A 27,616-nucleotide genomic window follows, 5' to 3' on the forward strand; every position below is an offset into this window, starting at 1 on the left:
TCAACAGGTCTGGAGGATGTAGCCTCAGCAGGGACGTGCTTGGAAGCTGCTTAAAAGAGGCTGAGAAGCAAACTAATGACTCAAAAAGTTACCCGATCTCTTCCCTCATTTCGTCCAAACATGGTATAGTAAAACCGGTAGTTCAGCGCTTTAATGACAATACAGAAGCACACAGTGAAACACCATTGCAAGAGTCTGTCCCATGAGTTTTCCAGCTGAAGGAAATGCGACGCCAAAAAGCCCGTGGAGCAAACTGGTCAGCGCACACTGCTGCTGCTCCTGAAACTGCCTCACCTCCCTGCTGCTGCTGTCCTTCAAAATTGATACAGCTTCCTTTGAAAACAGCTTCTCATGGGAATCCCAAATTCCTTTCCACCAAAAAGCTTCACAAAACCACTCCTCTGAGAGTTTAAAATACCATGTAACATCGGAAACTCACCAGCATGGTTAAAACATGTACTTTTATTTTCACGCTTCTGATGAAGGAGCACCCCCAGCCTTCAGAAAGAAAAAGCATAAAGGAGACCCCCATCTCTTGGGCCATGATCTGTACCATCTTCCCCATGCATCTTTTGTTTTACACCAATGCCTACAAGCAGTTATCTCACCAAGCACCTGCAGTAATCGTGTTACAAGTAACAGGCAAGGCTCTACACCTCTACCTCACAGACTAAACACCCAGTCAGTTTTACAGTGACCATTCAACATAACATTAGGAGAGGAAATTTTGAGGCGGAGTTTTAATGACTGCGGAGGGAGAAAAGAAATTATCTGTACTTCTAGCTCAGGTGTGACTGTGGCAGCAGCATGGAAGCCACTCCTTCCTCCCAGCACATGGATCTGGTACTGTTTCAAAACAAGCCAGCCACCAGCAAACATCCACAACTCCAACATTTACCTCATAAAAAATTACAATCCATGCGTCATGACAGCAGTGCTACTAGAGACACCATCATCACTGCTATGTTCCATTTCAAACCTCAAGTTTTTGCAACTTTCAAGCTGACGCAGATTTATGAAGTAAACTGTCAATGTGCATCCAATACGCTCTCAACTTTTATGTCCCAAAGCTTCAATTAAACAGGGAGGCAGCTCTAAAATGACAGGCGTAGAACATACTTAACCACGCACAAGCTTCTTTTATACCAAATATTGATGCAGCAAATCAAGAAAACACAGCAAGATTTCCCCTATTACTAAAGTGCCATTCACATCAAGCAGAAAGGATAACACGCAGGATAAATGCTACCGCTTCCAACCAGTTATAGCTTTACTGTGCAAAAAGTCCCATTCTATGTGTTGTCATCCCCCATCCCCGTTCCCCTCTCTGCAGCTCTTGTGGTGTCAAAATCAGGTATCATAATGCTGCTACCTTAAAGTGAGCCAGTTCTGAGATAACTCGGCGAAACACAGAGCTACAGCAGAAGTCAAGGATTCATACCAAGTCACCAGAAACCCAGAGAGAACAGAGCAATGCCTCAGAATTCTGGTACTTTTTAGATGAGAAATAGTCTTGCTACATACTACAAAATGGCCAAGGAGACAACAGAAAGACGAAGTATAATACCTGCTCTGGACTTCTACCTTTTTTGTTACAACAAATTTTGACAGTAACGCACAACTTCAACAGGTACTTACACAAGCAAACACTGGAATGCAGCATGCCACCAAGAGGTCAAAAAAATAAGCACACAGAGCAGAAGTTGTACGTAAAAAGATAACAGAGCTTCTTCCCCTCATCACCATGGGCTCCTGGACTCAAGACAACCACTCCGGGTTTACTCTTGATGCAGAATGCCAACTCAGCTGAAGATTTTAACTGGCTTGGTTCAGGGAAGACCCTTGACCTGGTGCAAGAGAACTGTGTGAGCACCAGGCAGTTACTCAAAGGGCATGGTAAGCCCTAATAGGCAGAGGTCTTCTGGAAGCCCCCGTCTAGAAGAACACCTCCACCCAAAGCAGGGTACCACACCGGCATCAGAACTTGGCTATTACAACACCAACACACAGCTGCCCTCTCCTCCAAAGAGACCACAGGTGGCACCCATGTGCTGATTTCCTAGATCTGCTAGAGCTCTTTTCACAACCCTTGCTCTCACCCATAGAGAATTTGTACTGCAGGAGAGAAGAGTTTGCCCCACAGCTTCTGGTGACCGGCAACAGTGGTGTGATCTTCACTATGACTATGTAACAAATGCAGAACAAGTCACTGGTCAGGCGAACTAGATTCTTAAATGTAAAAACGCTCTGTCTCTTGAGTATCACCAAAAGAAAGAAACCAACTCAGCGAACTAACGATCTGAATACTTGAGAGCATCTACTCTCTGAGCATGCTTGAGAATGCTAGCACATGCCGCAATTCAGAGTGAGGGAAAGCATCACCCCTTCCCTGCTCACAAGTGGTCAGGTGAAGCTCAACCTACAGACACCAAGCCACAAAGAACTTCTATCATTGCTTTCCACTGTATGTAATCTTGTTTGACAGAAGTTTTAAGTAGCTAAATAGAAAAAGTGATGCAAGAAGTAAAATTCTTAAGACCCAAGAAACACTGTCTTCATCAGCTGCTGGCACCAAGAATGTACCCAAGCTATTTTATTTTAAAGCAAAGACACACTAAAGGCCAAATTCACAAAGATCTTTCAAAGATGTTTTAGAGGGGTTTTTTGAGATGCAAAAATATACTCAAAGGGAACTGGAATTAACAAAAACCCAACAAACCAACCCAATGTCATCTTCGGGAAAAAACCCAACCAAAAAATGAACCAAGCAACTCACCTCCCCCCACATAAAAAGCTCCCCAGTTGTTAACTCTGTGGTCAGGTTGGTTAGCCATATTTCAGTCATTTCTGCCACTGAACTAGTGCTTGTAAAATATTAACTTCTTCCAAGCAGACCTGGTAAATTCCATTGAACCTAGTCTACTGCAAACAGAAAAATTTACAAGTATCCTAAACTACAGCCTTTAAGACACTGGTATTAAAGACAAGGGATGCTGGTGGGCAGTCTGAGTGAGAACCCCAAGTGCTGCACCGGCGAGGTGAAACGCGTTTCCATGATCAGCTCTGTGTGCACAGACATGACCCCCTTCCTCTATGAACCGCAGCCGGCTGGAGCTGGAAGTCTGCAGCCCAGGAATTCCTCTAGCTCAGTTGTGAGCAAGTAGCTCCACTGCATGGCACCCAACTGAAAACACTGAAACCAAGCCGGAAAGACACAAGAAAACTGTATTTTTTATGTGTGTTTTAATAAACTCTGGTATTGCCAGCCATGGAAAAGCAAAGCAACTCTTTAAATAGGCAAAAACCAGACAAAGATTTGCTCACCCACTCTGCAGCCAACAACCTGCCTGTAGAAGAAGGAACAGAACTGGCCTTTAAAAGAACCCCAAACAATAAAGTGCTCCGGTTAAAAGGACCTGGGGAATTTTGCCGGCACAAGGACATAGCTAACAAGTGATGCAAAACAAAAATCAGGGGAAAGGAACACTGCAGCTTGTAGCAAGTAACACACCCCCATCATGTCTTCCCTGTTCTGTCAATAGGTGGGTTGTTGTCAGACTCTCGCTCTGTCTGCCTTAGAAAAGCTTAAAAAAAATTAAAAATGAAGGCAGGAAGAAGAGCAAGTCAAAAGAGGAGGGGGGGGGCAGGGAGCGAGAGGGGGGAAAAGAAAAAGGGCTGCCAGCGGCCTGGGTGCCAGGGAGCCCCTCTCGAACCGGGCCTCGGCTGCACGTCCAGGGCGGCAGAAGCCAGTGTGCGGCCCCACCGCGGGGCGCGCAGGAGGGGCCGACAAGCCGGCCCCCCGCCTCCCATAAGACGCGTTATCCCGCAGAGCATCCTCCGCAACGGGGAGAAACGAGAGCCCGGCTCCGCGCCCCGGTTCACCACCCGCGGGGAGAGAAGCCGCCGCCGCCGCCGCCCCCCGGCCCCATCCTACCTCCCGGTGGCGGGGAGCGCGCTCCTCACCCCCGCGGAGGGCGCGGGAGAGGGAGCGGCGGGAGGAGGATAATGGAGGAGGCGGCGGGGAAGACACACCGGCGGCAAGTCGCGTGCGCGGGGAGGGACGGCGCGGCGCGGAGGCGGAGGGTGGCCGGCACCCACCCGCCCGCGGCCCCCCCCTCCCCGCGGGCGAGCGGCGGCGGCCCGGCGGCGGGGCGCGCCCTTTGTGCGGGGAGCGGGAGCGGCGGCGCGGGCCCCGCGGGCGCAGTAGGTGTGTCTGGGCGGCGCGGGGCACGGGCTGTGCGGGCAGGGGGTGTACCGCCCGCCGGGGCGGAGCGGGGATGCTGCGGGCCGGGACCCGCGGTCCGCGCCGCGCCCTCACTCCCCGCCGCCGCTCCCACCCTCCCCTCCCCTCCCCTCCCCCCTCCGGCCCCCCCGCCCCTCCTCACCTCTCCGCTGCCCGCCTCAGCACCGCAGGCCGCGCGGAACCGCCGCAGGTTGATGCCGATGGCGGCCGAGACCTGGAGCGCCGCATCGAAGCCGGGTCCCACCCCGGCCGCGGGGGCCCCCCGAGCCGCCAGAGCCCGACGCTGCCCCGCCTCCCCCGCTTCCCGCCGCCCCGCCAGAGCACGGGCCGCTGCGTTCCCCCTCGCCCGCTGCCGCCGGCGCCGCCGGCGGCTCGGCGGCTCGCAGGCTCCGCACGGCCGGCACCCGCAGCCGGGACCCCCCCCAGCCCCCGGCGGCCCCAGCCGCCGCTGCCGGGCCGGGCAGGGAAGCGCCACCGACCGCTGTGCGCCATCTTTACTGTGAGGCGACGAGCCAGAGAGCGGGGCTGGGCCGCGCCCCGCGCCCTGGATAGCGCTTCACCGGCCCGCAGAGGTACTGAATAACAGCGGGTGCCATGCAGGTTGCGGGGCCCCGCCATCCCGCCGCCCGGGCGCCTGAGTAAGCCATGCGCGACGGGTGCTAGCCCGGCATAACGCTGGGCAATATGCGCGGCCCTGGGCCCGCGCCCCGGCGCGGCCCCCCGTCCTGGATATCGCAGCCGTCCGCCACCGCGGCCCGTCATAGCTCGAAGCACCATGCAGACGCGGGGCTCCTGGCTAGCGGGCCCCAGAACCTGGTTGCCGCATAACGGAGCCACATGCAGCCCGCATAACCGCGACGGCAATACCGAGCGAGAGGGCGAGCCGCCGGCGCCCGGGACCGCGCATACGACATAGGTCGCTCCGCCGGCCCCCTACATACGCCGGGCCGTATGCGGGGCGCGGGGCGCCGCTCGGCGCGGCCCCCGGGGCCCGGCCGGGTGCGCGGGGCCCGGCCGGGTGCGCGAGGCGCCCCTCATACAGGCAGCGCGCAGCCAGGGGCGCGGAGCCGGTGGCGGGGCGGGGAGGGCAGCAGGCCGGTCCAGGCCTCCCGACAGGGCTCCTCACCCTCCGCGGGGACCCCGTCGTGTCCCCATCGGCCGCAGCCCGCCTTTCTCCCGGGCTGGTGCTGGGCTCAGGGCATGCCCGGGCTCTCCCTGAGGCGGGGAGAGCAGCCGCCCAGGTGAGGCGGAAGGGGCAGCAGCGCTGAGGTACCGTGAGCTGGCGGTGTCCGCTTCCGACCTGCTCCTCCTCACCCTGCTTGCCTTATGTGCCGGGCCGGTGTCCCGCCGGGTGCCAGGACGAAGGTAATGGCGATGGCACCAGGCTGGCAGCTCCACCTGGTCCCCGGTGTCACACCGCAGGCTCACCTTCATCTTGTACAGCACAGCGAGAACAGGGTTAACATCCAACGAGTGCCTGCTGTATTCCTGGAGAAAAACAACACTGCAAACACACAAGCATTGGTTATAAAACCTCTTTGTGTGGGGAACATAAAATATCTGTTTCCTGTAAAGCTTGTCAACTGAAGGGAGAGAGTGAACGAGGAGAAGAAGGTTGTTCGCCCCTTACAGAAGCAACCAAACGACATCTGTTATGTTAAAAAGGATGGAAAAGCTTCTGGAGCCCGCTGGGTTTAGAGATGCCTCTTCTGCTTATTTCACACTTGATGTGCTGCCGGCATTCTGCTTTGGGAGCAGGGCTAGCGTGGCTTCTCATGAGGACTTCCAGGGAGGAATATTAAAATTAGATGGTTTCTGTCTCCCTAGGGAGCGTGAAGGGGACTGGAGTGTTTACAAGCTCTCCCATGCTTTGCTAGTTGAGTTTAATCCCATCCTCCCACTGAAGTGAGCTTGACAGCCCCCACGACCAGCGTGAGTGCTGCGGTGCAGGGCCCACTCCTGAGTGCCTTGCAAGCATCTGCCCCAAGAGAGTGGTACACGCAGGCAGGAACAAGTCACACAGGGGGAGCAGGCCTTTGAGCAAGCTCAGGCAGACTTGCTCTGAGGGAGGTTCTCTTGGGTTCAGGAACCTTCCACAAATCAAAATTACACTTTAAAGGCCATGTGTAACCTCTCCCTCTGTCTCTTATTTAAGGAATACATGCTGCAGAGCCCACTGAAAGATACTGGTGAGGGGAACATGCCAGGCCCATCTGCTGGGTGATGGGTTTGTGAAGATGGGCACAAAGAGCTCCTGGGGAGGGCCAGTTTTCGGGGCTGTTGTTCACCCTGCCAGCACATGCACCTGCTACTCAGCCCGGACATTTGGCTGCAGCCCTGGGTAATTTGCCAATGCCCTTTGTGAGAAAGCATCCCCTCCTCAGAAGGAAAGTGAGAAATCACAAAGTCCTCAGCAGCAAAGGATGCAGCAGGAGCACCCAACAAGTCCCAGGTATGAAAGAGCTTCTCCAGGACCGCAGCTGCTCAGCCATGCCAGACAGAAGTCCTATCTCCTGGGCAGGCATGTAGGTAGAAGTGAATGCAGGACACCAAGCCCCGGCAGGGGGCTAGAAGCACAGGTCCTGTCACTGGTCTTATTGCAGACTCACCTATGGAAGCTGGTGACTTCATCCAGCCTCGGTGTCCCCATCCATCTGTGTGGAGGTGACCTGTGAGCAGTTGTGTGACCCACAGCTGCTGGGTCAGGAACCCTTTTCAACAAAAAAAGTAAAACCTTTCCGTTGATGCCACCAATGACCTTTCAGTCACCAAATACAAAGTGTAAGCTCACCTGTGCTACCTGTCAGGAGGCCAAGAGCCTTCTTGCTGGAATGGAGCCTTGAGAAGGTCAGCTCTGCAGCAGGGAGAGGAGAAATTGCCCTTCTACTGGCACAGCCGCCCCAGAGACTTTGGGGTTGCATGGGGCACACAAGCTGGGGGCTGGCAGGTTCACTAGTGAGCAGAACACAAGGCCCAGCATCATATGACAACAGCATCAACAAGAAGCAATGCTGGCTAGAAACCATCTTTTAAGACAAAAAAAAAAAAGTCAAGTCCTACCCCAATGGAACTGCTGGCTTCGGAGGACTCCTAAAAATTATTTTCTGAAAACTTGTTAAGAGTGCAGGCCACTCACCTGGTTTTTGTATACACCTGTACAAAAGGTGGTTGAAAATAAGTGAGGTTGTGGATTTCCAGCCAGCTTGCACCTCCAGCTGGTGGTCAGCTAAGATGAGTCAGTAAAGCTCTGCTCACGTTCAAAGGCTTCCACTCAACAAGTCACACCACAAACCAGCAGCACTGCACGGAACAGTGCTATGTACCCTATGATACAAGCCACAGCACATAGCTTTTGATAGTGTAAATAAAGTACAGGCATTCCTTTCTGGTTCCCGCTAGCGGCTATGAAATACATTCAGAAACACATGAAAGCATTTGCACTCTTGGTTTGAAAGGGGGGCTCTCTTGCCTTCCCTAACGCTGTCACTGAGGCACAGTGGTGGTCTGAGGAACAAGGTGTGTGACGAAACACGGCATCACCCAGCCAGCTTTAGTGCTGTCTCAGGGCACCAGCCTTCAGGTAGCTACCCCTCTGAGGAGTCCATCTCCAGCAGCCAGCAGCATGAGCGGGTCGGGAACAGGCTTGCACCACAAAAGACCACAACAGCTTGACACTGGTTCCCGGCTTTATTCACAGACCCCATTACAGACTCAGGACCACAGCACCAAAGACAGCGCTACTGATGAGTGTTCAGACATTGTACCCAATCAGGCTGCCCTTGCCTATAATCTCCCCGATGTAAAACCACATCACCACCTCTGTGGCCACCAGACCATTCCTCAGCGCTTCCTGAAAGAAAAAAAGCCACAGATTAGATCACTGACTCCTGCGACAGCTTCCCTCCTTACTCCTGTAGTCAAGCTCCATGTACAACATAAAAAGTCATAAACCAATTCACAAGGCAACAGTTTAAGCAAAAAAAACCCCAAAAGCACAACAGAGCGTTTATTGTGTTCAGCCACCCCTCAACACACTGTGTTGTTAAGATGGTTCCAAAACATTTGGTACAGTGTCAGTTCTCGTCCATGGCTTTTTACAGCCCTTTCAAAAAAACATTTCTTAGATCATATATGTGGTTAATGCTCTAATTTCAAGGCTGACCAATAACACAGCTGTTCTAAATCAGCTGCACATCAATACTCTCTTTCCTCAGACTGATAACATCAAGGGCCAGAGGAGCACAAGCACAGCCCAGTCCAGGCAGGGAAGGATTAAAGCAAAGCTGCTACAAAACCCCCACTTTTAACTCTGGGCCGCTAAGTTCCTTGAGCTTCAGGTCTCAGACAGCAGCTCATTTGTTCTCTGTGGCACACGCAGAGCATTTCAAGCTCATGTGCCAGTGGTTAAATCAGGTCTTGGGAAACACTGTGCTGAACATCTGTGGCTCATAAAACAAAACTGGGAGGCTCTGAGGATGCTGCAGAACTCACCCATTCCTCAGTTTACCTAAAAAAGGATAAATTTCTGTAAGTGTAATTTTTTGGAAGTCTGGCACCAAAAAACCCACATCTTTGGAGCATCAGGTGTAACAGCAGTGCAGGTGACAGAAACCCGCTGCAGCATGCATTGACTGGTGGCAGAGACCAGCCTTGCAGCACACGGGTGCGCAGGGATTGTTGCAAGGACTAGCTGCTACATGCAGGTTGCACAGAAGAGGAGAAAGAGGAGGAGGGCTGGCAGCCTGACCCCAGTTCTCTGTGGAGAGCAGAGAGGAGGGAGCCGAAGAACCCCTGGGAAAAATCAGAGCACTAAGGCAAAGGGACACCTCTTGGGCAAAATAGAGGGGAAGTTCCATCAAGAAACAGGCCGCCATCTGCAGCAGATGGCCCTGTCTAAGGGCAGAGACCAGCAGAGTGAGAACAAGGTGCCCAGGAGCAGAGGATAAAATGGTCACGGCAAGCGACACCGGCCTCGAGCCACAGCCATACGAGGAGGCTCCGGAAGCCGCACCCGCAGCAGCGGGGATGCTGCGGGGCGATGGCGAGTTTTCCCCGCGCCCCCTCTCCCTGGCCGGCGCCCTGCCCGTTAACACCGGCCGGAACTCGGCCGCACGTGCCGGCAAGGCGCCCGCCCCGCCACAAGCCCGCCGTTACCCTGACGGTGAGTTGCGCCAGGCGGCCAGTCTGGAAGCTGCGGACCACGGCCTTCATGCTGTCGATGGCGCGGGGGATCTCGGCGGGGGTCGGCGGAGCCAGCTCCACCTTGGCGTAGTACCAGAACGTGGCCAGGCGCGGCTTCGAGTACGCCACGGCGGCTGCCGGGAGAGCGGGGCGAAAGGTGGTTGTCCCAGCGGCCGCCACCCGCGGGGCTCACCCCCGCGGGGCCCACCCCCGCCCAGCCCGCCACTCGCCCCGGTGAGCCCCGCTACCCGCCCCGTGTCTCACCGCTGAGGAGCTGCGGCCCGCGGGCGGCGATGCGCTGCGCCAACCTCTGCGCGGCCTGCGCCATGCTGCCGGCCCGGGCTGAATGTCACCTCGTCACCAGGGCCCCGCCGCGGCTGCCCGCCCGCCGCCTGCCTCCCCCGCGCCCCGCTACAGGCGCCTGCCGCGGGCAGCCCCGTGCGAGGACCCCGGCACAAGCGCGCGGGCCGCGCCGTAGCGGCGGGTTCGAGACCCGCGGGGGGACTCACCCACTCGCGCCCCGCAGCCAAGACAAAAAGGCTTTACTACAGCTCTCAGAGCGCCACCGCCAACCGTAAGATCATCTCTGTATTTAATTTCCAACGCCCCTTCCTTCCCCACCATCATTTGGAAAATAAGCCCTGCTACACAACCAGCAGGTACAAGCTGGCATAGCTGTCCCACTCCCATCCTGGGAGTGGCCACGGAGGCATTGCTTTCACGCTGAACATAGGGGTTACAGAGTTTAAAACGCAGCAACACAACAGAGGGAGGTTTTTGGCGTCGCTGGAAAACATAAAGAACAAGTAATCGAGGGCTGGGGCACCAGGTCACAAAGAAGAGGCTGTGGTCTTCCCCCTGAGGCAGAGGCTCAAAGCTGTAGTGTAGTGGAAAGTCCTAGTATTTAAAGTCTTGAAAGGAAAAGACAGAACAAGGGATGGAAAGGAAGGCCCAAGGAGGGACTCCGGAGGCGGTGGTAATGCACTAAATGCAGTCATGATTAAGGTGGCGAGTTGCACAGAGGCACCTGAGCTCTAGCCGCGACCCCTGCCAGGCAGTTATCTCGCCAGGGATTGTAGGCGTAGGGACAAGATCCTGGTTTTCAGTTCAGCGTGTCCTCCAGCTCCTCCTTCTGCTTCTTCCTCTCCGCCAGCCACCGCTGGATCTTCTCTTTAAGCTCAGTGTTTGGTCTGATCTGGTCCATAGTGAGGGGGCTCCGATTGAAAGGATCTGTCTGATCGCTGAAAGACAAAGCACTGAGATTATTTGGACAGTCTTGGCACTAGAAATAAAGAAAAGAGGAACACAGGCCCGGAAGAGGCACTGGGTAAGTGAAACAGATCCCCAAAAAGCACCAAGGTATGAGGCCAGCGCTGCGTACCTGAGGAGGTGCCGGGCTATAGTTGACCGGTCCACGGTGACCCGGGAGGAGGGCAGTATCACAGGGTCCGACATCAGAGTGCTCATGATGGGATCCAGGAATTCATCACAGGCATCTGCGTACGTCTCCTCCTCCTGCTGCTGGCGATCTGCAAGAGACTGGCGGGCATGTGCAGCTTTTAGAGACTTAGTCTGCCAGTTTTTTCAAAACCAGGTTTGCCTCAACTCATAGCTAAAGCTTTTACAGCTCCATGCTGGCAGGGAGCCCTCCCACCTACCCCACCTGAGCCTCAGACAAAGCCCTGCTCCCAGAAACCCACCTCCACAGCAAAGACGCAGTGAAACACAGGTGGAAAAGTACACCAGCAACCAGTTCCACCTTTTTCTTTTTGTGCTTAAGTCTGATCCGGTTCTCACCTTGATCCTCTCAGCCAGGTTACTGAAAGAGACTATCATGTTGCCAGGCTTGTTGATTTTCTTCAGAACACGAACGGTTTGGGCAAAGAGTGTTGGTGAATAGGAGCGGCCGTCCTTAGGCACCGTGGCACAGAAGTTTTCTTCATCACTGGACCACAGGTTGAAAGAGATCAAAGGTTTAAGTATCCACATTTAATCAGGCTGCAAAACACAGTCCCCATGACAGCTGCATTGCCACAGCAGCGAACTCAAAGCTAGAGAAAAGCCTGACCATAATTAAGCATTTCTCCCAGGCATCCTCCAGAGCAAACCATGGTTTAAGTGTAACCACGGTGGTGCTTAAGTTCCACTCCTGCTAGCTGGCTTACAGCTGATTTCCACAGGTAACTGAAATTTAAGATTATTATGGAAGAACACAGCATGCCTCTGAACAGAGCAATTCTGCTAGTGCCATTCGCAGAGGGGAAGCTCCCACCAGGGCCTACGGGCCTCTGCTAGCCACAACACCCCCCGGATGGCTCCCAGATGGCTCCCACCACCCCACACGGCACCTCTCCCCTGTCACCTACCCAAGGTTTAGATAGATGGTACAGATGTCAGACACGAGTTGCTGTGGCTTGAAGTCAAACTCACTGAAATCCTTGACTTTTAAAGCTCCCATTTTAGGCCCAACTAGGTGTTGCAGGAAGTAGTTGAGCATGGAGATGATGCGCTCAGCAAGGAAAGGATGCACAAACAGGGACTTAATTTCTGGAACAGAAACCAGTGGTTCCCCGAGTGTCACAGCAATCCCATCCTGCTCTAACCACCCTAATACCAAGCTCCTGCCCACCCACTCCCTGGTGGGGCCCTTCACCAGGTCCTGGCAGGCAGGAGGGGTTGCTTTCCCTACCTGAGGTCAGGAAGGCCAGCGTGCCAATGGTTTCGTTGGACATGATGTTGTGGAAGCGTGCCAGCTGACCAAACATCTGCAGGCTTGACTCCTTCTCGCGGCGAGCCTCCTGGGACAGGCTGTCCCACTCACCACGGTCCTTCTCGATCTGCTGAACTTTAATCTTACTGAGGTACTGCAAAGACATGGCGGGGAAATGTCTGGGAGAACAGGCAGGTACATGGGCAATGACAGCTAAGCCAGACCTGCTCTGCACTGCTCTGGGCTGCCAGAGGCCAATCTGGGATGTGAAAGGCACGACAGTGCTTGAAAAGGCTGCTCAGAACCACGTTTCACAAAATACAGTTCATTTGGGTGGAAAACCATAGAAAAGACCGTAAATGTTCAAAACCAGACGGGCAATATCGGCATCACCTGTCTTATCTGCTGGCCTCCATACAATCAATCCTACGGTAAATAAAAGCTCCCCCAAAAAACCCTTTCTAGCAGCAACAGGCAGCTCTGAATGGCATGGAGAGACAGTCATCACACACCAGTGACATGAGTTCACCTGGCACTCGCCTTGTAAACCCAAAGGAGAACTATGTGAAGAAAAAAGGCCTTTGTTAGGATGAAACACCTGCAGGAAGGCCAAGGAGATTTGAAAATCAAAACCTAGAGAGGTGGTTTGAAGCCTGACTGCATCCAGATTAGCAAGAGGAAGGTTTCCTCTCCAAATCCCCCAGCATGCTTCATGCTGGCTCTGATTCATGGGGCCGGCCCAGAGCAAGCTGATACTGTTCTAGGGACAGAAGGTCGATATTCCACCTGGCTGTCTTCGAGGAGGGTCAGAATTGTTGCTTACATGATGCTGACAGCACACGTGTTCAGCCCTACCTGTATGGCTTCATCCAAAAGGAAAATGGCATCATTCATAAGCAAATTAAGGAAGCGCAAGAAGAGAGGGGGGTTCATTGCCTCCAGGTTCTCTGAGGCATAATCAGCCAGAGCCTGCAAGGAACAAAAGAGTGGTGAATGTCGTGGCACAGTCCCAATGGCAGGACGCAGATCCATGCGCTCCAGGCAGAGCTGCACACATGCCCACTTACATATGTGCTTCTCACCTCACCTTTATGCTCTGCCTGTATGAATCTGTGCCCCACATGTACCTCAGGATGGGATACATGGGACGTCGGTAGTTAAACTTCTGTTCAAACTGGTGTGGGTCACCTAGACATGAGAAAAAGAGCGATCATTTCACATGGGCAGTCGGCATAAGCAAGGGCTGCCAATTCCTTTTCAGTCCACTTGAAATAAAAAACCTGCTTCCGTACAGGCCAGTGAAATCTTTTACCAACTTCAAAGCAGTACAACCAATCCCACATTAGAAGAGGACAGGTGATGACACACTGTAAGCATCGCTGAGCAGAAAAGCTTGAGCTCTAGAGATTATCCTTTCTAGATACACAGTTCTGCACAAGCCAGAAGTTTGGAAAGACTGAAGCTTTGCTGGAATGCTGCCTGCCTAGTGTGGCCAAGCAGCTTAACACGGCGTAAATAGATTTGTTCATTTTCACTGACATACTTAAACCCCTGGAGACGTTCCCCCCGCAGATGTTACAGAAGGAAGGCAACTCTTCCCCTTTCACGCTTACCAGTAAACTCTATATCCACAAAGACTTTGATAAGCGCCTCGGCAAGATGGGCAGCATTTTGGTAGGAGCAGAACACTCGCTTGCGATGAAATACACTTGAGATGAGTGGGTTCTGGGCCTGATCTAAGTGAGGCATCACAGCTTCCAACACTTCTGCCAGCTTGGCACGCAGATGAGGATTTTTCATCCTGTGAGAGAAAAAAGCAAGCTAATCCAGGATGGCACAAGGGCCAGGGTGTAGGACTGAGCGGTTCAGGAACGACTCCAGCAGTTGCGCCTGCCCCTGCAGGAGTGCCCACTTGTTGTGGACCATCTGTAAAGCTAACACTGGCGTCCAGTGGCTCACTCTCAATATTGGAGCCACAGGGCAAAGGCATGCACTGAATACCCACAGTTAAATCTCAGGCAGCAAGGCTAGAGGGTGTGGAAATAGCAAAGCTGTTGCTTCCACCGCTCCTGCAACAGCTATCTAGTGGCATGTACTGCTCGCAGTCCACACTTGCTTGTCAGCTGTAACTCCTGAGCAAACCTGACGTGCTGTCCCAACTCTTTACCTACAGCCTAGTGACTTGCTTCCTATTTATTCTGCAAGTCCAAAGCACTTTGTCTACTGGGCCTGCCGTCCAGTATAAGCCACTGAGGTGAAGGCATAACTCCTCTGCCCCACATGTGGGGCAGAAGCCAAACCACCTGCCCAAGGCTGCACCGTAGGGTACTGTCAGGAGGAACTAGTCTCCATCTCTGGAGCTGGCCCAACGACAGCAGGAATGGTGAGAGCTGCCTACCAAGTGAAATCTCCATCTGCTCCCAAGTTCACTGTGTTTACACATGCGAGCATAAACAAACGAACAGCAGAAGTGTAGCGTGTACAGCAAGGTCTTATCAGGAAGACTGTTAAGACTACTCAATTCTGTTCAGTGCTTAGTCACTATAGTAGACTTCATAGAGATACTCCAAACAGATCAATCCCAGCAGTTTCCTTTAACAAATACCAAAATGGCTCTAGCTGACGAGGCTCCTGCGTAATACAACCAAACAAGGATTTAGACACTGAATCACATTTGTGCCTCGTGTGAAGCCTGTGTTTTTCAGGCAGGGCCTTGCTCACTGTGCCTCCTGTGGGCAGGATTTGGCTGTATAAACCCAACCTTGAGACAATCAGATTCTGACAATTTCCACTTGCTTGTTCCCCTCTGGGTGCTCTGCAGATAGGCACACAGGGCTCACATCCAGGGCCATACATACCTCTCCACATCACCCATGAAAACAGTAACAAAGTGAAGGATGTGCTCCAGAGAATCAGCAGAAGTCTCCAAGATATCATCAGAGAAACGTCGCAGGAAAATGAAGAAGTCACCCAAATTATCAGCAAAGAATTCTGCAAACAGAAACCGTACGTGAGTTCCTCCCCAGGCAGCTCATTTTGCCCTTTTTTAGCCTCCCATTTACTCTCCTCTCATTGCACTGATTCTTGTTAAAGTTTCAGGAACTAACTAGCTATATCAGAACACCGTGGTTGTGAAGGACACCTGGCCTGATTAAATTAGTAACACACAGGATCCACTTCACCTCTCTCAGAAGTCAAGTCGCTTATGGGGTGAAACTCAGCAGCTGCCTGCTGATCATAGGCGCTGTTACCCAAGAAAGACCCAAGGGAATTGAATCTCAAGGCAACAGAAACCTCAAGGAGGATTTTGCACACAGAGAGAACAGGCTCTCAGCACGGTATTTGGTGAAACTTTTCAACTTGCCCACAAGTGTGGTATTTAAAAGGTCAGCAGCATTAACACCCTACATATGCCCCCTCAAACAGCCCCAAATTTTCGTAGAGTGGTCCTCTTCAAAGAGAATATTCTGCGCAAGATGCTGTCAGCTGTAGCACTGTGTCCTGCCCTGGACAGAAACAGCCTTCCTTGGACAGTTCTCCCAGTGCTCACCCAGGTTGTACCAGGAGGTACGTTGTCAGGTGACCTTGGAGGTCCCAGCTTTCTTTGGAGCTTCTGACCTCACTGCTGAGTTTGAAGCTGTGGCTGACCTTCCCTACGCTTCCTCATATGCCCTGGAACCCTTTTCTTTTCAAAGGCAGAATGTCCTCTAAGCAACTCAGTGAAGAGGAAACCCAGGCGCAATGAACATCAGGCTGCACACATGTTTACTGCTCTAAATGCAGTTATTACGTGCATAGCTCTAGACTTGGGCGGTTAATTGTGGCAGGCACACAGACTGCCAGCAGGACAAGCTGCTTCACCTGGCACATAGGCCAATGCACTGTTTTCCACCTCTGGCAGCGGGAAGGTCAGCTCAAGTGGTTCCGTCCCATGGTTTCCCATGGCCAGCTGCACCAGCAGAACTGCCATGGACACCTGCAGATTCAGGCAGTTCTGCAGCATCTGTGGCTCCGTCAGTGCTGTCTTGGTGGAGAGATAGATAGTCATCAGGCGCTCAAACTGCTCCCTGAGGCTGTCGGCAGCAGGACTGGAGCTCTGCTGAGCTTCTCGCCATGCTACTTGCAGGCGGTGAAGGCTTTGGTTTATCTTTACCATCTGGTCATGCAACCTACCCAGAAAAGAAGACACAGAGAAGAGATGCACAGACCACCTAAGCAATACATATGTTAGTGCATGCTTTTATTTTGCTTGTGAGAGACTGTTCTGCACAGCTGAATTCAAACCATTTCCTGCAGATAATCTGGTTGGGGCCTTAAGAACGGGAAGCCTTTAAAGGAAAGGAAGCCAGGGCCTGGAAGGATACCAGATTGTGCTGAGGAACTGCAGTGGTCTGCAGAGCAGTCTGGAACACTGAGGACCACGGCAAAGGCCTCTGCAGGGGTGCAAAGTGTGAACTCGCATGGCTGCGAACCCCCTTAGGTTACCAAGGTCAGGGATCCAGTGAGCCTGAGACATGCCTGCAAGATGGCATTTGCAGTTTCCCCAGCAGCAAACCCCTTGCATAACTTTTTGCCCATTTCTGTATTTAGAGAATAAACCAGAAGGGGATGGTGCTTGGATCAGTGGTGACCTCACAGTATCCAGGCAACGATCTGCAGAGGAAAGCTGAGAAAAATAGTGTGTTCTGGTGTCCAGAAAACTTTCCTGGAAACAGGTAAGCTACCTCGCCTTTCTACTTCGCATACATTCTATTCACTAGGGCAGTTCAGAGAGCTCGCAATAGGCAGGTGCTCTGCTGCCAAGATGCTTTCTAGTAGATAAGCGAGATGCCTGCGGCCTGTTCCCCCAAGGAGAGGAGGGAACCAAGCGACCGCCGGACACCCAGCACTTGGCTGTTAAGTTTCTGTAAATAGCGTGGAACACCAGTAAACAAAGTTTATTTCCAAAATCAGGCAGCCTGAGGCTCAAATGTCAGTCAAAACATGCAACTCAACCAGCCCACTCTGTATTCTGAGTATTTACTAAAAATTTACATGGGTGGAAATAGCGCTGGGGGCTATCTGAGAGCAGTTACCTGTGAAATCCCAGGTGAAGAGTGTACTGCGTGAGGACCAGGTTTTCTGTGACCAGATTGTAGCTGTTCGCAAACTCCAGCTCTTGCTCACTCAGTGCAGGTATCAAGCATGTTTCTTTTTCCAAACCTGGAATGAAAAGCACCGTGCATGAAGTCCTACCCAGCAGTGCTCATGAGGAAGGGGCTCTAGAGGGCCCCCTGCTGAAGAGAGAAAACCAACTTTTTTTTGTTTGGTTTGTATTCAGCTCTCCCCTTGCTCCTCTCCAGTCACACCTTTAACTCTCCCTTTACTGGACACATTGAGAGGCCGGGACGTGAGGAGATCCCCTTCCTCATCCCCTCGCTCCCCCAAGGTCTGGGCGTACCTTTCATATGCACATTCTTACTCCTCCGCTCTTCTTCATTCAGCTCCTTCAGGGCACAGTAAGTAGGGTTGAAAGTTAGCAGCCTTGGAGATTTTGGTTTGCAGAAGGGCTGGCACAGCTTCAGGAGGGCAGCTCCCAAGTTGAGGAAGAAGGCATCTGAGGCATACATCTGGAAGAAGATCTCTGGCATCTGGTTAGCCCAAATTTTGGTGCGGCCTGCGTTTGCATGGAGGCAGTTTCCCAGCCAGGAGAGAATCCTGTGCTTTGTCTCTGGAGACAGCTGCAATAGGTTCTTCAGCATCTGGTAGATCTTCTCGTGGAACTGGGCCATAAACTGTTACAGGGAACAGAGTGCAGTTGAGGGAGTCATTGGTGGGATCGCTCTTCTGCATCTCCTGTCATTAACGCCACCTCTCCTATCATTAACGCTCTCTGAGCTCTCCTAGCTCCAGGACACCTCTGCGTCACTCGTCAGACACACACGTCGAGAGTGCGTCAAATCCCAAGGCCAGCAGCAAAAGGTAATTAGGCACATCCTCAAAAGCATAGTCAAGAGCAGGCGGTTTCCATGGGGAGTAAACCCAAAATTCTTTATGTATTTTTGGCAACAACAATTGCCCTGAAAGGACGCATGATGGGTAAGCCCCTCTCTGTGACCCCTTCTGCACCCACATTTACTTCTATATTTATATCCTGTGTTCTGACGCTTCATTCCTTACCTACTGAAACGTTCCTAGCACTATTCCTCTGAGGAAGCCATTTATTTTCATGAGAGCAAATGTTGCCTGTCACTTTTTCTGCCAGGGAGTCAATTAGCACTTTAATTACAGGACAACTGCTGGAAACTATTTCCCAGTGATTACAACACCTAAAGGTAGTTTATCTTCATGTAGCACCTCAAGTTATGGTGCTAGCATCTGTCCCACAAGCGTCATTCTACCCTTTTCCCAAAGCTCAGAGAATTACTTGGACAAAACACGACTTGCTCAACATGAAGACTTATGTTACAACAACCTGAGGAAGCGGGGGGAACCATTCACATGCTACAGCTGGAGCATCCAAAGCAGTTTGGTGACTTGCTTAGTCACAAGCCAGAGTTATTAAAGAGCTGGCAGTGGAACTCAAGTGTTGATATCATGTCTTTAACCCTCCTGCAACTAGGGGCCACTAAAACACACAGGGAAGCAGTACTGCCACGCTTCAACCCACCTGATGGATGTTGGATTCCTGCACTTTGATCTCTTGTGGGCTGGATCGGGATGGATTCAGAAAATAGCCATGGTTCTCTACTACGCCAGGGGTCTTTAACAAGCATGAGATGTTTAAAATTGTGCCTAGCAAAGTCTTCTGGTACATCTGGCCATTGCTGGAATCCTTGGGCTGGATGTAGCCTGCAAAAACCTAGGGAACACAGCAGGACACGCTGACAGTTGCATCAAATCCCAGTAGAAAACCCCCACAAACTGACAGATTTGGGAGAGGCTACGAGGAAGGAGAAGAAGGGCAGGAGCATGCACATAAGGTGTTGTTATGCAGTACTCTTCATTTAACCTCTTCGGATTAGGACCTACAAATATGCTTCTGCAAGCGGAATGTGTGAGGAGCTCTTGATCAGGCCGAGGCACCCACCTTTGCTACATCCTTCTGCTTTGTAAAGTAGAGGAGCACATCGAGGTACGTGTACAGCAGGATCTGGCAGAGGTCCAGGTCCTTGATCCTGCCCAACAGGATATCAAAGACAGGAACTATGACCTCCCCGAACGTCCGCACCTCCTCGTCCATCGTTAAGGCTTCTATGACCTCTTCAAGAAACTCAGTCATGTTTTCGAACTCTAGCAGGGGAAGCAAGACTGTTACTCATGGTACTCCAACAGCCAAACCTCAGCGTGCGTATGCATACATGCCGCCATCTAAACACCACCTTCCGTTTTAGAGATAATGGGAGCCAAACCGTCACCTGACTCCAGGACGCTCTTCCCATGAACTTAACAGGAAGGGCAGCCTCGCAGCACCAAGCTAGCAACACAACCCAGCCAGACTTACGTGCCCCTCTCAGTGCCTCCAGCATCAGGTCCACCAGCTGCTCATACACGTTCTGGTTGACATAAATCTCCGGGGTAAGGAGGACAGTGCGAGTGTTTGACACGGTCAGGTTCCGGCAGCGCATGGCAAAGGGCAGCAGGTTCTCCGGGACCTTGGTTATCTGTGCAAAGGGAATGAGACAAAGTTGGGGCCTTGACATCTGCTTCTGGCTGTTAAAACCTCAGCTCTACCACCTTGGACCAGAAAGCTGGGTGACCGAGCTGCCTTCTTCCTTGGAAGACCCATCCCACCTCTTCTCTTGCCCTCTGGAAACAGGCATAGAGGTAGCGCAGAATTTGTCTCTCCCCTGCATCCCGGTCAGCAGAGAGGTTCTGTGTGCTGGTGGAGGTCATGTAAATCAGGTGGCTTCCAGGCTCCTGCAGCAGTAAGCGGGTGAACAGGGCCTAGGCAGCAGCAAAGAGAGACCGTAAATGAAATGGTCCCAGCAAAGAGGCAATCCCCCCAGAACAAGAAGCCCAAAGTCACCACAGGCTAAATTATTTCTGATGCAAACAGCTCTCCCTACCCCTCAATAAATAACAGAGCACCAGACTGAGAACCCTCAGGCTTGCTCCTTTTCTAAACAAATCTCCCAGTTCCTTTAAGAACAACAGCAGCCCTAATAGAAGTGATTCTCATGGAAAGACCCACCAGGAGCAACCAACACATCTGCAAAGGAAGCCAAGCATGTGCATGAATGCTGAGCGCAGTTTTATTTGGTGGCATAAGAGACCACATGCTGCCCTGCTGCCAGCAGTGCTTGCCTCTTGCAACTGCATGAGAGTCCTCCCTCACACCCCCTCCAGGCAGAATATGTTCCCCTCACCATCCCCCACTGATCTGCAGGGCAGCAAGCTCCTGCAGCCTCCAGGTGGAGGACGAAGAGCTCCAATAAGTAAATCCTAACCCTTTCTCAGCCTCGTATCCCAAAAATCCCGCAGCTGTTTTCAGCAAAGTTGCAACTGGCAGCTCCATGCTGGGCTTTGGCAAACAGACTGCATTCAGGATGTATCACATATGTGTTGTGAGGAAATTAATTCAATGCTTGTTGCCAAAGTAAGCAGGACACCCAAGGCCCGGGGCAGGTGGCCCTACCTGCTCAACGTTGTCCATGTCCAGCCAGTCCTGGTCATCCAGATCAGTGGCCATTTCTTCCAGATAGACACAGCGCACTGGGATCCCATTCCCACTCTTCATGCTGGGGTCACCTGAGAAAGACGCAGAGTGCCCAGTTTCACCCAAATGGACAGACAACATGCCAGCAGGCTGCAGAACCTGCAGGCAAGGCCCTGCCCATGGCCGGGCCACTTGCTGCAAGCTGCTGCGCTGAGGCACGTTCCCTCTTCCAGCGCTCCCCTCCAACATCAGATGGATCTGGCAAGCCCTGCCCAGTCTAACAGAGTTTCCCCAGCCTGTAACACCCCCCGGAGGCAGGCAGGAGGGTTCCCGAGGCTTACTGTTGTCGAGAGTGATGAGGAAGATCCTCTGGATCATGTGGTTGATGTTGAGCTGCTCGCACAGCTCCCGCTGCGAGCGGAATGAGCGGCTGATCTCGGCCACTGAGTAGTCGCAGTCGTCCAGGCTCTCAGAGACGCTGTTGTCGGAGTCATCTTGACTGACCGAGGTCTCATCGCCTGCAAAACAGGGTCCTCAGCGCCCCGGCGGGGGAAGCCTCGCCCCGCCGGAGGGGCCGGCGCCCGCCCCACCCCACCTGTCGGCTGCCGCAGCTGCTGCTGCTTCTGGACGGCGGCGAAGTGCTTGGCGGCGGCGATGGAGCCGAAGAGGGCGGCGAAGGGGTTGCTGGAGATGCTGTTGTTGTTCTCCTGGTCGGTCATCTCCCCTCAGGGCCGCGCCATGCGGGGGGGGCCGGAGCAGGGCTGCGGGGAGAGCCGCCGCCAGGGCCCGGACCCGCCGGGCAGCGGTGCGCGGTGCTCGGGCGCCGGCCGGTGCCACGGCCCGTTCAGCAGCCCCCGCTTGCGCTCACCTCCGCCGCCGCCGCCGGAGCGCTGCGCGTCACCGGGTCGCACCACAACAGACGTCACCGCCGTGCGCCGGAAGGCGAGGGCTCGGGGGCGGGAGCTTCGGAGGAGCGGCCGGGCGGGGCGGAGAGCGGGCGGCAGCGCCACCTGGCGACGCGGAGGGGAGGTCGCCGCGCCCCGGGCCCGTCTACCCGCCGTGAGGCGCACAGCGCCGCCGCGGTCGTTACTGGCAGTGCGAGAGGGGTTTGAATATTAATTGCATGCAAATCGGCTAACGGGCACCTCTCATCGATTCGTGTGCCATTAACATGCGCATCGGCACGTGTTGCTTTTGCATACAGCAACACCTGTCTGCAGTTGCATAAAGGTCGTAAAGCATCTAACTGTTTAATCGTTGAATTTGTAAAGATTTTGAATTTTTTAATTTTTAACTTTTTTAATTTTTTATTTGTAATTATTAATTTTTAAATTAATTTAAATTTTAAAATGTGTAATTTCCGCCCCCCTCCCCCCAGTTTTCAGGTTGTGTGGGAGGTGCTGGGTGGGACTGTAGGCACGCGCAAGTGTCTGTGCGCACGAGCAGCACCCACGGCCGTGGCCCCACCGTGTCCTGCCCCATGGCCCCGACCCCCCAGTCCCACCCTGCCGGGACACTGCCCAACCCCCCCAGCCAGCCGCTGGGGGTGCTGGGTGCCATGTGGGGCCCTGGGGGTGGTGGCTGGTGCCTGGTGGGGCACCATGGGGGTACCAGCAGCTGCAAGTGGGGAGGGGGCGGCTGCGAGCAGCTCTGCGGTGGGCTTGGAGTGGGGCAGCTGGCTCAACAGGTGCCAGCCACCCGGCTGACCCCCACCCTGGGTGCGTGGGCTGCAGCTGCCACCCGACTCCACCAACTAAGCAGGGTGCGGGACGATGCCCTCCGTGGGGGGCTGCAGCTCCCAGCCAGCCCCCGGGAGGTGGGAGGGACCCTTGGGGCGCTGCCAGCTGCAACATGTCCCACCGTGGTTTCTATGCCTCTTCACAGGCTGAAAGCGCATTAGCTATGTTTGTGGGGTTTTTTAAAATATATATATATGCACACACATACATATATATATGTATTTCGTAATATATCCATGGTCGCCCCCACGGTGGTGGGCTGACATTGGCTGGCTGCAGGTGTCACTCCCCCCGCAAGCAGGGTGGGCTGAGGGGAGGGGGAGAAGCAGAAAATAAAATGAACGAGAACTAGTGGGTTGAGATAATGGTAATTTAATACAGAAAAAGTGAAGGTGCTGTACAGCAAAGGACACCAGAAGGATTTTATCCTCCCCTTTCCCATCAGGGGATGGATACAAAGTGCAGTGCTTGGCAGGCGGGGGCGGAGGGGAAAGGTGATGGCATCCCAGCTGGGCTCAGGATGTGTGAACTTTAAATATGTATATATGCACACACATAAATTTACAGTTTTATTTTTATCTAAAGGGTCATGTTGCACACCACGCCGTGATGGGGCAGTGGCATTGTACTGTGGATGGTGGTACAGCACTCCTGGCCCTGGCTGAGCCCCCCACCCACCCCTCCAGGGCAGCAAAGCAGCAGCCAGGCGGGTGCAGAAACACAGTTTCTGTAATTAGCAGAGTAGGCAGCAGTGATAGAGACAGGGCTGGAGGGTGGGAGCCCTCCCCTGGGTGATGGCACCCTTGGGTGTCACCCCATGCGGCCAGGCCTTGCCCTGCATAGGAATGAATACGGACCTGCCTGACACTATTAATTGAATTCTATTAATGCAAATAATTGAATTATGCTGATTTAATTTTATTAAACCGTGTCCCAGCCCCTAGCAGCACCGCTGGGTGTGATGACATCATGGGGGGGCCCTGGGGTGGGAACATGTGGGACTGGGGGGCAGTTTGGGGTGTCGGGGGCCATGGGGCGATGTCTGAGCCTGCAGGGTGGTGAGTGGGGGTCTAGAGCCACATGTGGGGCAGGGGGGCGGGCCTGGAGCTGTGTGTGTAGGGTCACACATGCACTCTCAGCGCCAAGTCCCACTGCACCCCAGGGTCACACTGTGTTACCACGTGGGGGGACAAGAGCGGAGGGCAGGAGAGTTTCCCTGCCAGCCTGCACTCCTGACCCGCGCCCAGTGGCCAGCCCCCCGTGCCGTGCCCAGCGGCCCCGGTGTGGGGTCTGAGCAGCCCCTGCCAAGCGTACAAACCAAGCAAAAGCTGCTGATTTATTTATGTGGGTTTTTGTTTTAAAATACACTTTAATCACCCATTGTTTGGCTCTTGTTACGCAGGAACAACTTTGCAAAAACAACACCATGTGGCTGTGGCTGGGGTCGAGGGTGGGAGGGCTCAGCCCCACGGAGGGAGGGTGGGCTATGGCACTGTCGGTGCAGGACCCTCCGCTGGGCACCCACCGAGCACGGCCAGGTGTCCCGTCCCAGGAGCGGCTCAGGCGGTGGCTTCCTGCTCCAGTAGCCTGCTCCGGCTGCCCTCAGCCACACTGCCAGGGACGCTCAGCCTGGCGAGAGCATCCTCACCCAGCCCGGGCCCTGGCAGGGCGCAGGGCTGCAGGAGGTGGTCCCAGTAGAGGCTGAGTGTGGAGTGCTCCTGGTGCTCCAGCTCCTTCAGCTCATGCAGTTCCTTGGCGCTGGCTGCTGGGGTCTGCACCTCGAAGGTCATCTCGAAGCGGCTGTAGTCCACCCGGAAGGCGCCTTTCTCCAAGGACATGCAGGGCTCGAAGCGGTACCCCCAGAGGATCTCGTCCTCTGTGTATGAGGTGCGGGCTTGGCACGTCATTCCTGCAGTGAGACAATGGCTGAGCTGCTGCCGGTAGGCAGAGTGCAGCGACGAACTGACCGCTGCCTAACGAGGGGCTTCCAGCCCTGTGTCACCCATTGCTGAGGGGAGCTGGTTTCAGCCCCAGGCATCTCTTGCCAGGCTGCCAGCCTGGAGCCCAGGCTCACCCAGCATCCCCAGGACGCCAGGGTGGCTATCTGTTCCCACCCCAACCCCCGCAGATCACTCGCCTGTGGCTTCCACGATGCCCTCGAGGATGACGATGATTTCGAACTGCTCCCGGCGCAGCGACTCAGCTGACAAGTCCCAGAAGGGGCTGTGGTGGTTGATGACGTGGCAGATGATCTGGGGCTCCACCAGGAACAGGCGGTCCTCCCCCGTGTCGTAGCCCAGGTTTAGCTCCGACTGCTCCAGGGGGATGAACTCCCCCTCGGCCGTCTGCCGGGACTTGATCAGCTTGGCCCGGATCTTGGCGTCCACCATGTGGCTGTCCCGCAGGTCCCCCACGCGAAACATCAGGCAGAGCTTCTCGTCCCGGCGGGAAATGACACAGTTCTTGCTGAAGATGAGAGTCTGGGCACGCTTCTTGGGCCGGGAGATCTTGACAAACATGCAGCCCACCATCAGGGCATCGATCATGGAGCCTACAATGGACTGTGCCATCAGCAGGATGACACCCTCGGCACAGTTGGCCGTCACCATCCGGGAGCCATAGCCGATAGTCCGCTGGCTTTCCACTGAGAAGAGCAAGGCGGAGATGAAGTCGTCCACGTTCTCGATGCATGCCCGCCACTCAGGATCGCCCCGGTGCCTGATGTCACCCCGCACCCAGGCGTCAAAGAAGTAGATGGTGCCAAAGACCACCCAGGTAATGATGTAGCACATCATGAAGACGAAGAGGAACCAGCGGTACTTGAGGTCCACGATAGTGGTGAAGATGTCTGACAGGAACCGCTTCTTCTCCTGAATGTTGCCCAGGTTCACCTGGCACTTGCCCACCTTTGTCACGTAGCGTTGCCGCTGCCGCTTGCTGGCCTGGACCATGGGGCTGTCCTCCTCCATCAGCTTGCGGCGCCGGCTCTGCAGCCCCTCCGGGGTGGGGACTGCCGTGCCGCGGGCAGGGCTCTTGCTGCGTGCTGAGCTGGGGATGTTGGCCACACTCAGCCTGTGCAGCGGGTAAAAGCGGGTGCCCGCCTCCTGTGAGGTGGCCGGTGGGCACCAGGATGGATCGCCAGGATGGTGCTGGGTGGCCACCATGCTGCCGCGGCTTGACGGCAGGGACGACTCACCAGAGATGATGCCACCATGGTGGTGTCGGGGTGGGTAGTTTGGCATCGGGATGCTTCTCTTGGCAGATGTGGCAGCGGCTTGCTGCCGGCTGTTCTCTGCCAGAGCATCAGGAGTGACCGGGAATTCAGGCTGCAGGAGGGGAAAGGAGCCTGTCGGTGAGAAATCGCCTCTGACAACAACCGCGACCGCCTGGCAGCATCCTGTCCAAAGGATGCCCAGGAGCCCTGGCGCAAGCCATACCTTCTGGGGGAAGGTGCCATACCGGCTGGTGTCGGTGGGCGGCCGGGGCAGGTAAGCCAGCATGTGCTTGGCCGTGGGGGTCTGTGCCGGGGGGATGGAGTTGCTGCGGCCACGGGGCTCTTCAGGCACCAGCCAGCTGCCGACGACACTGTTGCGGGTGCAGGGGAGCACCATGGCAGTGCCGGGCGGGGGCTCAGCCCCGGGCTGGGCGCAGGGTCCTGCCACGGGGGACACAAAGCTGGGAGTTATTTTGGACCCGGAGAATGGCGTGGGGCTCTGGCCCCTCTTTGCATCCCTCACAGGCCAGGGTCTGGTGGGACTTCCCTTGCCGGGCAGCACGCGTGCCAGCCACAGAGCTGTGCCGGGGTGGCTACAGGCTGGCACCAGATGGCTAAGCCCATTAGGGGCCATAATGGTATTGCAGAAGCCGGGAAGGAGGCGTCCGCTTCCGGCAGGGAGCAGCCCCAGCAGTGGGCAAGCTCCGGGTGAGCGCACACAGCTCTGCTCCGTGCTCATCCCGGGCTGGGTCTGTAGCTGCTGGTCCTTTCATGAGCTCAGAGCAGAAACGGGCCCCCAGGCATGGGAGGAAGGACAGCCCATGATCGGAGATGCAGATCCCGCAGCTGGGTGCCTCAGGACGGACTGAGTCCAGCCATGAGTCTCCCCACGGGGAGAGGGAGGTCGTGATCCTGGAAACCCAGCCCGGAGAGCAGCAGCCCACGGAGAGGGGGAGCGTGGGCGCCCTGCCTCCTCCAAGCATCCAGCACTGCCACAAGGCAGCAGGACCAGTGGTCCTTGATGCAGCGATGGAGGACATCAGCCTCCGGACTGATCTCTCTCTCCCCCCCCCCCCCCCCCCCCCCCCCCCCCCCGGCACCCTGTGCAGACCCCTGGGCGAGGGCGGCACCCACCTCATGTCCAGGCGGAGCAGGTGCCAGGCCGGCAGACGTCGTTCTCGGCTGGTGGCTCCCCCTCTGCCCCGGCTGCTGCCGGGCATCTTACCACCCATTGCGGTGGGAATCCTCTGCCGGGCTGGGCCGCTGTGGCCGGTGGGAGGGAAGGACAGGGAGCTTCGTGCTGGCCACCAATCCTGCTCCAGCGGCAGAAGGTCGCCTGTTAATCTGTCTCAATGACAGGCACAATTACCTTGAGACGATTTAATCAGAAGAAGTAGGCGCACCCGATGCCCGGGGGAAGGAGTAGGAGGGGTTTCCCTGCCATCTCAGGATGGCTTCCCGGCCATTCTCCCGTTCTCTGGGACGGGACCATCAGCAAGGGCTGAAAGATGTTGCCCCTCTCCCTCTTGGTCCGTGCTCCCTCACCCCTTCCTTTTGGGAGACCCCTGTGAAGGTCCCTCCCGATGCCCACCAGGGCCAGAACCCCAGCACCAGCAAGACTCAGTAATTTCCAGCCTGACCCCCCAATACTCCCGTTGATAAGAAAGACAGCAGATGAAGGAGAGATTAGTCACTAATCTCCCAGGGAAGATGAATCTGCAAGCTGGACCCCGCAGAGGGGATGCATGCGGGGGTGGATGGGAGCCGAGCACCAGCACAAAGTTGGGATTTTCCTGACGATATGGCCCACCCTTTCCCCCCCTCCCCATCTTATTTTATTGCAGCACATTGTCCTCCCGGGCAAGAGTTTGCTCATGTCAAGCACCATGAA

At 54.8% G+C, this 27,616-nt stretch overlaps 4 protein-coding genes across 7 annotated transcripts in view; all 4 read right to left on the minus strand.

Moving 5' to 3' along the window:
• KMT2A (lysine methyltransferase 2A) overlaps positions 1-4,735 on the minus strand; it is a 48,994-nt gene extending 44,259 nt beyond the window's left edge. The window contains 3 exon segments of the mRNA XM_040616242.1: positions 4,386-4,499; positions 4,501-4,665; positions 4,667-4,735. Of these exon segments, the coding sequence (XP_040472176.1) occupies positions 4,386-4,499; positions 4,501-4,665; positions 4,667-4,735 (348 nt within the window).
• A 3,176-nt stretch (positions 4,736-7,911) lies between these two features.
• Positions 7,912-9,806, minus strand: ATP5MG (ATP synthase membrane subunit g). The gene is made up of 3 exons (XM_040616101.1): positions 9,689-9,806; positions 9,398-9,558; positions 7,912-8,093 (listed from the first exon to the last, which is right to left on the minus strand). Exons 1-3 carry the CDS (start codon positions 9,750-9,752, stop codon positions 7,995-7,997), a joined length of 324 nt encoding a protein of 107 aa, XP_040472035.1. The 5' UTR covers positions 9,753-9,806; the 3' UTR covers positions 7,912-7,994.
• Positions 7,912-21,729, minus strand: UBE4A (ubiquitination factor E4A). Its single transcript, XM_040616100.1, has 21 exons — positions 21,641-21,729; positions 21,368-21,533; positions 21,114-21,290; positions 20,752-20,864; positions 19,908-20,060; positions 19,618-19,777; positions 19,204-19,406; positions 18,784-18,975; positions 17,575-17,908; positions 17,210-17,336; positions 15,996-16,303; positions 14,993-15,125; positions 13,748-13,935; positions 13,222-13,322; positions 12,990-13,103; positions 12,114-12,288; positions 11,791-11,971; positions 11,222-11,369; positions 10,806-10,963; positions 9,689-10,665; positions 7,912-8,093 (listed from the first exon to the last, which is right to left on the minus strand). Exons 2-20 carry the CDS (start codon positions 21,489-21,491, stop codon positions 10,527-10,529), a joined length of 3,228 nt encoding a protein of 1,075 aa, XP_040472034.1. The 5' UTR covers positions 21,492-21,533; positions 21,641-21,729; the 3' UTR covers positions 7,912-8,093; positions 9,689-10,526.
• Positions 21,730-22,867: 1,138 nt separating this feature from the next.
• On the minus strand, positions 22,868-27,076 carry LOC121098374 (G protein-activated inward rectifier potassium channel 4-like). 4 transcript variants are annotated; one of them, XM_040616291.1, is made up of 4 exons: positions 26,860-27,076; positions 25,708-25,837; positions 24,649-25,615; positions 22,868-24,420 (listed from the first exon to the last, which is right to left on the minus strand). In XM_040616291.1, exons 1-4 carry the CDS (start codon positions 26,955-26,957, stop codon positions 24,071-24,073), a joined length of 1,545 nt encoding a protein of 514 aa, XP_040472225.1. In that variant the 5' UTR covers positions 26,958-27,076; the 3' UTR covers positions 22,868-24,070. The 4 variants fall into 4 exon arrangements, with proteins under 4 accessions (XP_040472225.1, XP_040472224.1, XP_040472226.1 ...); XM_040616290.1 differs by adding an exon at positions 25,949-26,166 and having other exon boundaries at positions 24,649-25,837; positions 26,860-26,973; XM_040616292.1 differs by lacking the exon at positions 26,860-27,076 and adding an exon at positions 25,949-26,093.
• Between the last annotated feature and the right edge of the window lie 540 nt (positions 27,077-27,616).

This window comes from Falco naumanni, chromosome 16, assembly GCF_017639655.2.
Source record: "Falco naumanni isolate bFalNau1 chromosome 16, bFalNau1.pat, whole genome shotgun sequence".
Lineage (NCBI taxonomy): Eukaryota > Metazoa > Chordata > Aves > Falconiformes > Falconidae > Falco > Falco naumanni.

Excerpts from the sequence above, each read along its gene's own strand:
- UBE4A (XM_040616100.1), bottom strand. The coding sequence starts at position 21,491 with ATGACCGACCAGGAGAACAACAACAGCATCTCCAGCAACCCCTTCGCC. Across the intron at positions 21,291-21,367 it reads GCAGCTGCGGCAGCCGACAG|GCGATGAGACCTCGGTCAGT; the intron begins GTGGGGTGGGGC and ends CCTGTTTTGCAG. Across the intron at positions 10,666-10,805 it reads ATAGCCCGGCACCTCCTCAG|CGATCAGACAGATCCTTTCA; the intron begins GTACGCAGCGCT and ends TTTGTCTTTCAG.
- ATP5MG (XM_040616101.1), bottom strand. The coding sequence starts at position 9,752 with ATGGCGCAGGCCGCGCAGAGGTTGGCGCAGCGCATCGCCGCCCGCGGG. Across the intron at positions 9,559-9,688 it reads CGGGCCGCAGCTCCTCAGCG|CCGCCGTGGCGTACTCGAAG; the intron begins GTGAGACACGGG and ends CTCTCCCGGCAG. Across the intron at positions 8,094-9,397 it reads TGGCGCAACTCACCGTCAGG|GAAGCGCTGAGGAATGGTCT; the intron begins GTAACGGCGGGC and ends TTTTTCTTTCAG.
- LOC121098374 (XM_040616290.1), bottom strand. The coding sequence starts at position 26,122 with ATGGTGCTCCCCTGCACCCGCAACAGTGTCGTCGGCAGCTGGCTGGTG. Across the intron at positions 25,838-25,948 it reads ATGGCACCTTCCCCCAGAAG|CCTGAATTCCCGGTCACTCC; the intron begins GTATGGCTTGCG and ends CCCCTCCTGCAG. Across the intron at positions 24,421-24,648 it reads GGGCATCGTGGAAGCCACAG|GAATGACGTGCCAAGCCCGC; the intron begins GCGAGTGATCTG and ends GTCTCACTGCAG.